General features: G+C 32.5%; 1 protein-coding gene across 4 annotated transcripts; it reads right to left on the bottom strand.

Annotated features, from left to right (window-relative positions):
* Positions 1 to 1,788: 1,788 nt before the first annotated feature.
* LOC128166494 (kynurenine/alpha-aminoadipate aminotransferase, mitochondrial-like) lies at positions 1,789 to 14,620 on the bottom strand. Of its 4 annotated transcripts, none has more exons than XM_052831693.1 (13): positions 14,598 to 14,620; positions 14,296 to 14,412; positions 13,952 to 14,070; positions 7,671 to 7,767; positions 6,818 to 6,886; positions 6,037 to 6,169; positions 5,585 to 5,659; positions 4,510 to 4,785; positions 4,162 to 4,244; positions 3,344 to 3,440; positions 2,952 to 3,078; positions 2,646 to 2,851; positions 1,789 to 2,503 (listed from the first exon to the last, which is right to left on the bottom strand). In XM_052831693.1, the coding sequence occupies exons 3-13, from the start codon at positions 14,016 to 14,018 to the stop codon at positions 2,465 to 2,467; spliced, it is 1,269 nt and encodes a 422-aa protein (XP_052687653.1). In that variant the 5' UTR covers positions 14,019 to 14,070; positions 14,296 to 14,412; positions 14,598 to 14,620; the 3' UTR covers positions 1,789 to 2,464. The 4 variants fall into 4 exon arrangements, with proteins under 4 accessions (XP_052687653.1, XP_052687652.1, XP_052687651.1 ...); XM_052831692.1 differs by having other exon boundaries at positions 14,582 to 14,617; XM_052831691.1 differs by lacking the exons at positions 13,952 to 14,070; positions 14,296 to 14,412; positions 14,598 to 14,620 and adding an exon at positions 12,058 to 12,214.
* Positions 14,621 to 14,628: the final 8 nt, after the last annotated feature.

Here is a 14,628-nt window from a genome sequence, read left to right as displayed (position 1 = left end):
TCATTGCTGGCCACTAAGCCATGGCTCTTTGAAATCAACAAGATCTGTGTGGGTTTTATTTAAGACTACGCAATCGGTGCATATTACGCTTGAAACTGCGTCATTTTAACTGTTTTGACGCAAGAAATAGATAGCTTCGTCCAACCGAAAGTCCAAGGTCTTGTTAAAATGGTTCTATAGCCAAGGGGAATGTATCAATTAGCTCAACATAGCTACTTCAACGTGTTAATTTTATAAACGTAATGAACAAACATCAATTTTCTCGAACCTACATGTATATTTTTTTTCATTATTTTTAATACGCGCTGTATTTAAGGTGGTATTAAGGGACATCTGTCGATGTTAATGTAAATAAAGTACATTATAATCAATATACTTTCACTGGTTTAAAATTTTTATATTTACGTTTAAAAAAATTTTGGAAAGAAATTTTTTTCAAATCTCTTACCCACTGTGCTACACTGTTAGGTGACAACTTTTGGGAAAGAAACTATTTATAAGATTACACTTGATTTTATTGTTTATTTCGATAAATAGTACGTCACATCATGGAAGTGTCCCACACCACCTTAAAGAATTTCCTTTTCCTGTATTTCTTTATCTGTAACGTACACTGCAAATACTTCGTTAACTTAGGATCGTCCTATTCCAGTAAAAAGCGCAGCGAGCTTTTTGCAAAAAAATACATTTATATTGCACACAGAGTTTCAGATCATATTAGGCGCTTTTAAAATACATATTATAGAGTATCCGTACAAAACCACGGTACATGTATCTTTTTCATGTTCATAAAGCTAGGGAGGGAAGTGGCAAAAGGGAGATAACAGCTACTTTTATCTTACCGGACTCTGGCTTGAGGGCGGATTGATTCTTGGTGAATTTTTTTTCCAAGCAAACAGGACTTATATGAACAAGATTATATTTTAATTGCATTGGCGGATCCAGGGGGGGGGGGGTTCCGGGGGTCGGAACCCCCCCTTTCTCTGGGACGTGAATTTTTTTGAAAATTTTAAATGTCTATTTAAAGGCAATTTTCCCCATTTATAATATAAATACTGTAGTTATCTCAAATAAATGCTTTTTAAATTGCTTATTTAAAGAATTTCGTACAATGTACCGTATATTTGTTCTAATATGAAAAAACCCTATCAAATTTTTATCGAAATAAGCACTCCCCTTCAGCATCCATTGTTTAATACACTGAGTAAACATGTGAAAAATAAAAAGAAATACAAAACAATAACTTAAGCAGACTATTGCTAAAAACATAGATTTACAATAACATATACAATGTATTTTCTACTCTATTTCTTTAAAAAATCGATAGTAGTTCATACAGTTTTGAACCGACAAGCCATCGAGTAAAACGACGTTCAAGTACGAGTACACGCATTCGTTTTACTTTAAAAGCAGCTTTCAAATGTATTGTTTAGTTTATTAACTTAAGTATTATAATAGATAAGTTTTACTTCGTTTCGTACGAAAAATAAAAATAAAATTACATGACCCGCTTGTTTATTGACAGATAATGAATTTTGTACGTATTGATTTTCATCAGTTGGACCCCCCCCCCCCCCTTTTCCGAATTGCTGGGTCCGCCTCTGAATTGCATTATACTTCAGAAAATTGGCATATGGTCTATAACCAAAATATATATATGATGATATTACGCATATAAAATGCGGCTCAACTCGGATACTGAGGTTTTAATATACAAAGAAACTTAAGAAACCAAAATAAAATCGTGTTATTCTGTACAGCTAATATTAAAGAGAAAGACATGAAGCGTTAGATTGTTAAGTTTTTATTTTCTGAGTATTACAACAAACCTTGATTCTTCACTTCAACTTTTAAATACACATAAAACATATTCAGCATGCACGAATCCAGAATTTTTTCCACGGGGGTCCGACGGTTGTTTGAGTTTGCTGGTAAGGAAGGGGGGGGGGGGGGTCTGAGGCATATTTTGCAAATTGTAGATTCAAGAAAATTGAATTTTGCAAGGGGAGGGGGTCTGGACCCCCTTAACCCTCTCTAGGTCTGTGCATGAAATTCATCTTCAATAAAATTATTCTAAAAGGTTAGATTAAAAAAACCTTTATATTTAAAAGTCATGACAATCAATTGATTGTATTCAATTGATTGAATGTTTTATATGTATACAATGTTCAATCATTCTTTTGTATAAAGTTATAAACATTAAAATGTACATCTGCTTATAAAATATATTTCACCATAAACCTTTTTTTAAATGCATGTACTGTATATATGCATTTTGCAAACTATTCAAGAAGTAAAGCTTGTATAAAATATCCCATTCCCTCCATAAAACTGAACACATTGATTATCAATGCATCTATCAATGCAAATCTCTGTTTTATGTGCCTTGTCAAAAAATGTTTTGTTAATTAATGTATCATAACCTCTTTAAAATTCTTCCTTTGAGGAAAGTAGTGATTCTGAACTAAGCTTCTCGAAGTATTTCTGCTAGCCGTTGAAAAGCCTATAAAATAGAAAACAATGGAAGTTAATATTCTGGGTGAGAAACAAAGATGAGATCCCCCAAACATGCACACATTTAATGAGATGATAGACCCCTCTCTCTCTCTCTCTCTCTCTCTCTCTCTCTCTCTCTCTCTCCTTACTGTGTTCATCTGCTCCTCTGTACAGTTGGAGTACGAGGCCCTGATGTAGGGGGAGGGTTGGGAGGAGTCCAGCATGAAGACGCTCCCCGGCACAAACAGGATGCCTTTCTCCTTGGCCTTGACCGTGATCAGTGTATGAGAGTCCTCCACATGGAGTTTGATCCACACGAACATGCCACCGGACGGAACGGTCCACTCCGCCAGTCCTAGGGCAAGAATTACGTAGGATATATAAAGTGGATTTTAGATATAATCTATACATAAATATGCACTATATTTGAAATTTTGAGCATTAATATATTCTACCTTTGAGATGTTTTTCCATAGCTGCTAGACACTGATCCCTCTTTGTTTTATAAAGTTCAGCAGTGTTCTCTGCATGCTTCAAGAATCCATCAATTCCCCAGTCCTCTAGTACTTTATACAGCATCATCTGAGTTTGAATTTTAAAAAAAACCCATTTAGCACACACAATGGATTATAAAAATGAAATACGTGTACTGAATATCAATAGGTATTTTGGGGTATGTATCAATTTTTACGAGATAAAAAAAAATGAAAATATAGTGGAATTAACTTTTTTTTATCTGGTATATTAAGAAATAAATTCTACATTAAAGATGTACAGGAAAAATACAAGTGATTATAAGTTTGAACAGTTTATATACAAGTAATCATAAGTTTGTACAGGTGTGTACCTGAGAGACGCCACTGCAATGCATCACAGAACTCTGCATGTGTAGTTCTAGTCTCTCCAACAGGGGCCGCGGGCCAGTCACAAACCCCACCCTCATTCTACAACACAGAGCAAAGGTCAAAGACATACAGAGTACTGTAATAACCCTGCCCTAATTCTACAGTACATGTACAACAAACAACAAAGGCCAAGCTTATCCTGCGTACTGTATAACCCCATCCTCATTCTACAATTTAAAAAAAGTCAACAAAAGTCAAACAAAATACCTTAGTAATCAAATACTGTGGAATCATCATTGTTCTTGGGGGATCTATGTTCATGTCTTTAGTGGACAACCCTTGTCCATGCATTTACATCTCCATGAACATATATAAAGTATTTGCTTAATATTTATAAAATTATCCCAAACTTGCTACCAACAAAATTTCATTCCCCAAAACCACGCAAATTTTGGTTACCCTGAAACATTGACCTCCTCAATAAAATAATTCCACAGTAATCAAATTTTAGCAGTCCCCTTTAAAACTTTTCTTCTTGTCTGCTAATTCAAGTAAAAACACTTAGAAGCTAATTAAATCTGCTAAGATAATGTGTATCAACTGTAAAGATGACACAGTTAAATTTTGAGTACTTTAATGTTAATTTTACAGTAGTGTTTGAACATAAGATTTGATAAAGAAAGAAGATGCAAAATTAAGCTGAGGACAGTGTACATAAAAATACATCCCAACCAAAGAAGATTAAAAACTTTATATTGTTCAATATTCTAAAGAACGTTGATCTTTAGTTGAATTAAGGTTACTTAAGTGATTATCTCACCCTGATGAGACAAGCTTGGAGAAAGAGTCGAACCTCACAACCCGTCCATCTGTGTCCATGGAGAGAAGACTGGGAACATAGGGCTAAAAACAGAAGTGTGGAAACTTTACTATTGTGGATTTAGAAACAAATCTAAGCTGCAAAGTTACAACTTGCATCTACTTCATAAAAAATCCCCTCACTAATTATATATATGCTCTAATCGGTCAATTTTAGATGGAGTTCGGAAGTATATATAATATGAACTTAAATTTACAGAATATCAGTATTGGTACACAATACATTTGAATTTAATTATAAGAATAAAATTTAATTTATAAAAAATCCTTCAAAGTCTTTTAAGCTCACCTTAGAAAATTGTAAATAAAAATAGGGGTCGTCTTCTAGGATAATCAAATCATAGTCTTGAGCTATCTTGTAAATTTCCTTCTTTCTCTCTAGAGTTAGCCCCACCCCTGTTGGGTTTCCCCCATTAGGGACCAGGTACAGTAACCGTGGGGCGTCGGACCCTGGACTTCGGGCATCTGAGGGGGACCACTTGGCCAAGGCTTGACGAAGAGAGGCAGGATTTAAACCATTGATGTCAGACTCCACAGGAATTGCATTGGTCATGAGAGGTTTTACCTGAGGATTAAAAAATGTATCAGCAATGGGTTGATAACTACATCGTCTAGTACCTGTCTCAAATTAATGCAACAGGAAGGAGTATTGTGTCCATATGGACATGCTGCAGAATTAATGGGTCAATATTGCATATTAAAATCTTTTTTGTCTAACTCTATTTATACTACAAGTTATGTCATTGAAATTAAAAAAAATTTACGAGGCTGAGTATAGTTCGAGTACACACGCTTTTGCGCAGCATTTCATTTGCATTGTGATGTCATCTTTTTGCTTGGTTGACGCCATGGTGTTATGGTTTCAACTGCAGATATTCAGCGAAATTTGTCGAAAATAGCATACAAAAAACAACTTTGATAAGACCTCAGGAACAAACCAGGAGGTAAAAGGTTTTTTTTTTGACCATTTGATGCCTTTTAGCAATAACTCTCATATGTAGAACAGAAAAAGAAATCCCTAGGGCAGAAGTTAAAAAAAAAAAGTAAAAAATGTGCAAAACTGATACATTTCTTGAGCAAAATCCTTTAGGGTCCTATGTTAAAAATTAATAAACTTTAAGATGACCCCCTAAACAAACGATGTGGTAAATGTCTGATTTTTTCATCTTAAAATAATTATTATTTCAGTAGAAATTGATGTAAAAGATTTCATTAAAAAATCTAAGGCAGAACAAATTAGACTCGGCCTGTTAAAAATGTTAATACTTCCAAAGTATTATACAATAGGTTTTAAAAAAAATAAATTTCCATAGCCAAGGCACATCACCAAAAATATGGGTAACCACTATAATATTCATACTTACTATAGCCAGAGTCCCTGAATATGCTGGGTGTTCCAGAAGTATATTGTCCCCCTCACTGACCATAGACTCAAAAACCTACAGAACATGCAGAAAGCCATTAAAACTCTGAATATCCCAGTATATGAACAATAATAAATACAGAAAATAAAAGCTAGTACATGACTAAAATTTAACTACAAATAGCTACGTATATTTGATATGACCTTGTGAATTCTAGCTATCACAAATTTAATGAAGTTTCACTTGAATTTTATTTGAAAATATTTTTGAAAATATGTGAAACTCAGGCGATGTATTTTCAGGTGAAAATTTAAGAACTTTATGTAAATTCTCTGTTCACATAAAATTCATGTTAGACACAATTGGCTGTGTACATACTGTACAACTATCAAATAATAGTTTATATAATTTGAATAGCAACCAGTCAGACCCTCCATTACAAAGCTCCGCACCTTACATAATCCGTCCTGACTGCCAGATGTTACGATGATGTCCATTGGACCTGGGTGATTCTCTGCCTTGTAAGTTGGAGGGTTGTGAACTTTGCACTGTAGCTCAGTTAAAGTCTTCAGAAGCGGGGGCAATCTACAACACAAGTTGATTTTACACTAGTTCCGACCCTATTATAAGTTCTTGGGTGAAAGTTTGAACAAAGAATGCTAGAATGGTACACAAAAACTATGGCAACCAATGATTTACTCTGGAGAATAGCATCAGCCATTTTCAAAAATTGCAACTTAGAATTTTGCATCCATTCTATATGAATAACTTGAATTTTCAAAATTTACTAACAGATGAATTAAGCATGAAGAAAAAACTAAGTCTTAACGTTTTAGATTGCAAGTCATATTGTTTCCAATATCAAATAAAGAAGTAGTAAGTACATATGAATGAGGACAAATTGATGAAAATCTTCTTTAAGCTTAATTTATGGGGGCCAAAATTGATTCTTATCATATATACTGTATCCAGTGAAATATTGCCGCCTTTTTAATTTTGCCCTTCTCACCCTCATTGTCAGCAGGTAAATTTAAGACTAGGCAATTATTTTTTATCAAAACAATTTTTTAATAACTGTGTTAATAAGAAAGAATACTAATTTCAAACTGGGTGAATTCAAGAGGAGGCGAAACTGTTTGCAAGTGTAAAAGGGCCAAAAAAAAAAGAAAGAACGAAAGAAACACAGGGTGAAAATAACCTTGACTGTATACAGTCATCTTTTATAAGTCTTACCCCTTTGTCCCTGAATACTGCAATGCAAGTTTCATGTCTTTGGCATCCATGTCAATAGTTTTTCCATCTCTTCATAAAAAAAATAATTTGACTTATTTAATATATTTCATAAAAGTTAAATATGTGTCTTTGATGATATGACTATCTTAATATAATAAATGTCACACATTGTACATGTGACAATGATTATTGTTATACTTTCATATTAAATACTGAAATCTGATTGGTTAAGACGCAGTTCATAATCCGTTCTATTACCCTCAGCATTAGCAATGCACTTAGCAACGGGTTACATTACAAATTGTTACATGCGCGATAATTATGCGCGTGCGGTTCGCTGTAGAATTCACCTTACTCTTATATAAAAGCAGTAAAATTTTCTTAAAAATAAAGACATTCAGAATAACAAAATAAATAGTGCCTGTTTGGGAGGATAACAGTTGAAATTGACACCCCTCGAAAACCATTGTCATCCTCCGCTTCGCGTCGGTTGACAATGGTTTTCTCGGGGGTCAATTTCAACTGTTACCCTCCCAAACAGGCACTATTTATATAACAACATATGATTAATAATATACCATATGCATGTTTAAAAATATTTAGTGATGTCACTTTTTTGTAAGTACATTGTATGTACTATAAATATACAAAAAAAAACCAAAAACTTAAACAAAAAACGACAAAAATATATGCAGGCATCAATTTTTTTTGGTTTCATTGATTATAAAACAAGTTCATCATATCATTTTGTATGCATTTATGGCAAGCATGAAATTCCTTAATATATCTATACAGAATACAATCTCAATACGGAAAACTCCATAGATAAAATTCACAATCATTTGAAGCATACCTGAGCTTGAGGGTGGCCTCCAGTATGGGGAATGTTTGAGGGTTTGGCATCCCCCCTGCCATGGTGATGATGGATGGATTCTCCTGCACAAAGGCAGCTATAAGTAAAGGGATTCTTTTTAATATACATGCATCATTAAATTTTTCCCCAAATAAAACGTACGTGAAGCCAATGGTCTATATCACTCTCCTGAGCAACAATGTCTATAATACACGTATAAGCTTTCAACTATAGGTCTATATGCCGGTATATGTATACATGCAAATCCACATTATCAATTAAACAAAAACCAATTTAATATTTATCAAAACAAATGATTGTGTACAGAAATATTCATTTAGTATGAACTGGGTTATAGTAAAAGTCACAGATATAACGTAAAATATTAAAGATATTCTGATAAAACAAATTACAGACATAGAGAGGTAGATCCACAGGTCCATATATAGGACTTTGCTATAAACAAATTTAACAAACTTAATTATAAACACATTTTTTTCATTCTTGAATTCTTGCTTGTTTGATAATAATTTCACATACTAAAAATTTATATAAAAATCCCCTTATAAACCTTCAGATAGCTGTATGTCTTATCAAAAACTTTGATTTTTATAATATGGCTCGATCCTTCAAGGCCCTTTGAGGCAATAGGATGAATATAACTTTATGTAAGCTTGAATTGATATTCATCCTAATGTAGCTTTCAAACTCTTTATCAGAATTTAAAAAAAAAAAAGATCTGTTTTTGTTAAACATTGAACACTTATCTATGACCCCTTCCTGACCACTAACGTCATACAGTTTAAACAAACGTATACCTTGCAACAAAAAGCTTATACAGAAGTTAATGTGAAAATACAAGGCCACTTAGTTCTTGTCAAAGAGAGTTCCTTAAATTCTCCATCCACCACTCCCTAAACAGAAAGGGAAGTGGCTGACTTTATCTGAACACACTTGAAGTCCCTTCAACCAAGGATCATTTGTGCTGCCAAAATACTTTGATATATTAGATTCTATGGATAAAGTTAAAAATGTGAAAAGTCAACAAAAGATTTGCCTCATTTGAGCCTTAAACTGGGTCAGGTGAGCTAAGAAGTTATAAAACTAAAACAAAATAAAAGTTTCCTCCAATAGTTATAAAATGACACTAATGGGCAGACAAAGGTTTCTAATTTATACCTTTTGGTAAACATTTAGGACAAGGATGGTTTCTGGGTGTAAGTACACAACATGGAACAGATAATGTTAATGTCCCTGTCAAAGGAAGTATACATGCAATTTCATCGTAAAATACAGATGAACTTATTTGATATCTCAAACACCAATATTTTGAATAACATGTATGTAATGATGTGAGAATCCTGAAAATTCTCCTTGGCCACAATGAGCTCTTAATGTTTATGACATAATATAAGATAAAAACAACAGGTAACAATTGTCATCACCTGGTTCAATTAAGTTTGAATCATATTAGATATCACATCAACAAGAGGAAGTAAATACAGTTGAACTTTGGTATCGTGAACACCGATATCTCGAATACAATGGATATGTCAAAGTGATTTTTAAGTCACAACAATTAAACTTAAACAATTAAAGTATTTTATCCTTGATATCTCAAATACTCGGATATCTCGAAGCTTAAAACCAGTCCCATCTTATTTGAGATAATGATGTTTAACTGTATTCGATAAAGGATCAATTAATAACGAAACTTTTCTGCAAAGAGCAACTTCATCTGGTTATACAAATCAAGTTTTAGAACTAGTCTGTGTCAATGTGTGACTTAGCATACATTTTATTTCCTCCATAGACAAAATAAGTATCATATGTTGTTATTTAAAGTTTTACTGACTAGAATAATGTTGTACTACCATATAACTTAACCTAGATAACTATATGGTAATTTAAATAAGTTTTTAGGCCTAATAGAAAGTTCTGGGCTGCGTTCAAGATTGTAGCTGCTATACATAGAGCTATGTAGTTGAACGGTAAGCTAGCCTAGCCGCTACATAGATATTCATAACCTAAATATTTTAAGTTAAGCATCAAATTCAAGATGGCCACCTTAGTTAGTTACCACTTTGTAACAAACATGAAATCTATTTACTTAGTGATGTTTTGTTCATCCTTAACTTTAAACAAATTTTAACATGCATATTTCCGCTTGGAATTAACAAATTATGTCCATGTAATTAGTTGAATATTTCCAACTTCAAATCAGAGAACTCAGCAGCTAACTACTAACTAGCAGTCCGTTCAATAGACCTAGATATCTACGACCCAGCGGCTAGGCTAGCTAGCTGCTACGATCTTGAACGCAACCCAGATATTCCTGCAAATGGTCTGTATGGAACACTGGCATTTCAACTCACTGAAAATCAAATCTCAAGAGCTGCATACAAAATGATTTAAAAAGATGCCACATCTGGTGACGTAACATTAGAAAAAGTCTGATTGGAGCATCTATCAGTAATTATTTAATCAATTAAATCATTTAAATGTATTGAAAATTGTGATGAATCGATAAAAGTCACACTAAACAATGCCAATTACATGCACATGTATGGTGCGACTTGGGGCTACAAATTTGAATTTTCTCTTTGCTCCACCGAGCTTCGCAAGCTATTAAAACTTCCATAAAGATTGAAAACTAAAAATTTGTTCATTAATGAATCATCTTCTCTGCCCCGTCTTTGGATTTAAGGCTTCTTATTCAGCTCTACATGTAATTCTAATAGCAAGACAGACATCGATAACACAACAAAATCTTTCATTACCTAACAAAGTCAGATATGTAATTGTTATATTCAATAAGAATCTAAGTTAATTACAAACCATTGACAAATTCTTCTGACAGTTTACGCATGTAGCTATATTCCCGTTTTAGACTTGACACGGTGAGAAATCTTTTGTAATCCAAGGTTTTATCCAATTCAGAAATAAGAACAACTCGCTAGTCATAAAGTTCACAGTAATATGAATATCATACCATGAGTGTATATGAAATAATATAAGATGAAAACAACAGGTAACAATTGTTATCACCTGATTCAATTAAGTTTGAATCATCAGATATTCAATAAAGGATCAATTTAATAATTAATAACGAAACTTTTCTGCAAAGAGCAACTTCACCTGGTTACAAATCAAGTTTTAGAACTAGTCTGTGTCAATGTGTGACTTAGCATAAATTTCATTTCCTCCATAGACAAAATAAGTATCATATGTTGTTATTTAAAGTTTTACTGACTAGAATAATGTTGTACGATAACTTCACCTAGATAACTATATGGTAATTTAAATCAGTTTTTAGGCCTAATATAGAAAGTCAGCCATCATTTCAGATATTCCTGTAAATGGTCTTTATGAAAAACTGGCATCTCAACTCACAAGTTGACTCACTGAAGATCAAATCTCAAGAGCTGCATGAAAAATGATTTAAAAAGATGCCACATCTGGTGACGTAACATTAGAAAAAGTCTGATTGGAGCATCTATCAGTAATTATTATTTCAATGAAAACCTCTTACAACATGCAATTTAAACATTCAAACGTATTGTGTTGAAACAAGTCACACAAAACAATGCCAATTACATGTACGGCGGTATTATGTTTTATGGTGCGACTGTTGGGGCTAGCGCAGCATAATTTGAATATTAAATACACACAGGTTCATGTATATGTTTTATCATGATTCATATAGTGTGGTTTACCTAATGAATGCATCAATGTGATAAAAAAATTGAATAAAAACAAAATATTTTATGTTTAAGTATACTTTAAGATCACAATTTCACATTCAATGGAAACCTCACAGTTAGATCAGCCTATCTGTTCATTCATTACACGAAAGTTCACATGAGATGTCAGCTTAGTACATGTAGTGCATGCAGACATATCACGCAATTTTCATCAAAGTAACAATGCTCGAAACAATTTGCCATGAAAATAGATTAAAACAACTAGTACATTTCAAACCATTTTTTAAGATCAGCAGAATGTTTTATTTATGTTTTTAATGTATTAAAATACACTTGTACTTGTTCTCGCGAGAACATATGACATTGCATGTAGCCATATTCAATTTATATGGAATTGTGGGTTTGATTCTGAGGACAGAAAATTCAGTATGTCAAATTCGAATTTTCTCTTTGCTCCAGTGAGCTGTGCAACCTAATAAAACTTAAAAAAGATCAAAAACTAAAAATTTGTTAATTAATGAATCATCTTCTCTGCTCGTCTTTGGATTTAAGGCTTCTTGTTCAGCTCTACATGTAATTCTAATAGCAAGACAGACATCGATAACACAACAAAATCTTTCATTACCTAACAAAGTGAGATATGTAATTGTTATAATTATTAAGAATCTAAGTTGATTACAAACCATTGACAAAATCTTCTGACACTTTACGCATGTAGTTATCCTCCCGTTTTAAACTTGACACGGTTAGAAATCTTTTGTAATCCATGGTTTAATTATCCAATTCAGAAATAAGAACAACTCTCTATTTATAAAGTTCACTGTATTATGAAATAATATCCAATTCTTAAAGAGCTCTTTATCCTAGGATACATGTATATATATACGTAAATATATATGCAGGCTTCAAACAGTTTGAACATGACAATTGTCCAGCTTATACAAATATGTGGACTTGTTAATGTATGTTTAGTCACAAACATGTTGTGATTGTAGAATAACTTATCTTTGTTACAAGTGCCTGGTGCTTCAGTAATTCAAAACAATGCGACTTACATTCACTTTATTTTAGATAATTTTAAATTTAAATAGAGTCTAGTGAAATTAAGAAACACAACTTATTTTACCCACTACATAATTTTTAAAATCCTATCCTATCATGTATCAGTCCTATTGTATCGTGTATCAATCCTAACTATAGTATCAAGCGTGTATTCTGTTCTATCATGGTTGAATCCTATCCTATCGTGCGTATATCCTATCAGCTAGGTTTATCGTTCAATTTCAACAGTTTTTCCGTTTATCCTATCATGTTAATCGTTTCGTGCCTTTTCATAACAAGTAAATTTATTTCAAAGTAAAAGGTTGTTCAATGCGCAGTATACAACAAGATGTCAAACAAAATATGTAAAATCCTATCCAGTATTCTATCATAATACTAATTTCATAATTCTTTACTTCAAAATTTAACGACATTAGTAAATACATGTAATTCATATAAATTTAAGCAGTAAAAATGAAAAATTAATTTAAACTATAAAAGTTTACCTGAACAAAGTTAATGTTACATATTTACCTGTAAATCAAATATATTAAATCTCAGAGTGTGTATACCTGCATAAACAATAACTTTGATGTAATATTATTCCTATTTAACAGAAATGAAAGTATGTCTATTTCATATTTATATAGAAAATGAGATAGCTATATGTATTTTAATTGAACTTGCTCTTTTCTGTGTAATTTGATCTCTGCAAGCTAAAATGTTCTCTGCGATCAGCTATGATGTGCGGTAATGAAAACAGTGTTAACAAATCATACGCCGGATGTATATCTGAAAATAAACATCTATTTCATTTGTAAGAAATATACTTTGTTTTTAATGCACACATCACTGCAGTTATGAGACTGCATCTTTAAAAAAATAATGGTTTAATGCTCGTATTTACATTTTTTAAACTTCTCGCCTTGTCTGCAAATTTGATTAATTATACATTAAAATTCCTATTTTATCCTCTGGCTAAGTTAATTCATAATAATAGAAAAGTCACTGTAACAGCCACAAGCGTGAACTTTGATTTTTGCTTGTGACGTTGCAGTTTATAGCGTTTAGCGTTTATGACGTCTTAATAAGACTCATAATTTTAACCTTTGATAGCCTGTGTGTTAGAGTGTTATAAATGTCGTAGCTTTTAGCACACTTTACAAGCAAAAAATATGTGAAATTTAAATATATATAACAAAACATACCTATAGACAACATATTTCATTATATTAATTATACAGAAAATGAAATCATTTTCACAAGAGCTTGGACTTTGGGAAGTTATGTTCAAAAGCAATTTGATGTACTATTTTAGGCCATTCAACCATGGCTCTTTGAAATCAACAAGATTTGTCTGGCTTGTAAGCTAAGACTACGCAATTTGTATATATTTCAAATGAAACCAGCATCATTTTTCACTTGTTTCCATGCAGATAGATAGTTACATGTACATCTTGCCAAAAATTCACGGTCTTGTTAATATGGTTCTAAATCTGGCCCTCTCGTCTACTGTAGTTCAGGTTGGTGACTTACTGAGAACTCGAATGGCTGAGTGCTGTCTAGCCGCGCTGACACGAGTGAGGTACCTGGCATAGTTCATCTTCCTGTTAACACCTGAAGGCCAGGTATTGTCACTAAAGGACTAAAAAAACCTAAAACAAAAATTGGGATAATTTATCTCAATATTTGCAAATATGGATATATTTATAAAGAACTAAATAAATGAGATAATTCTGCTTTTATTCAAATTTAAGCATTTTCTTTTCAATTTTTATGTACAAACATTTCTAAATCAGTGAATATATAATGTGTATGTGTCTATACGAGCTGGAATGCATTGGATTTGAAATACAAATCGTACAAATATCATTTATTACCTGTAATTTAAATAAGTGTTGTCAGTTGTTGAAATGGTTTCAAGTCAGATATTGCATCGAAGATCTACAGACCATGTACATGATGTAAATACAAATTCATGATATTGTCAGCTGATACTGTAAATTATAAACAAACTCTGCATTGCAAGGTAAAACAACGAAAAATGGTAAAGACACTTTTTTCCTAAGATAAAAAACATCTCAAAAACTAAACTTATTTAACTGAAATGAATAAGCAATGTCTATATTAGCGCAAATCCCAAAATAACCCCCAAAACTGCAATACCGTGTCTACTGCTTACTCCGTTTGTGGAACTCTCCTATGTCATGAGG

The sequence above is a fragment of the Crassostrea angulata genome, chromosome 10, assembly GCF_025612915.1.
Source record: "Crassostrea angulata isolate pt1a10 chromosome 10, ASM2561291v2, whole genome shotgun sequence".
Classification (NCBI taxonomy): Eukaryota; Metazoa; Mollusca; class Bivalvia; order Ostreida; family Ostreidae; genus Magallana; species Magallana angulata.
Note: the sequence above shows the minus strand (reverse complement) of the source record. Positions and strands in the feature narration are given on the sequence as shown.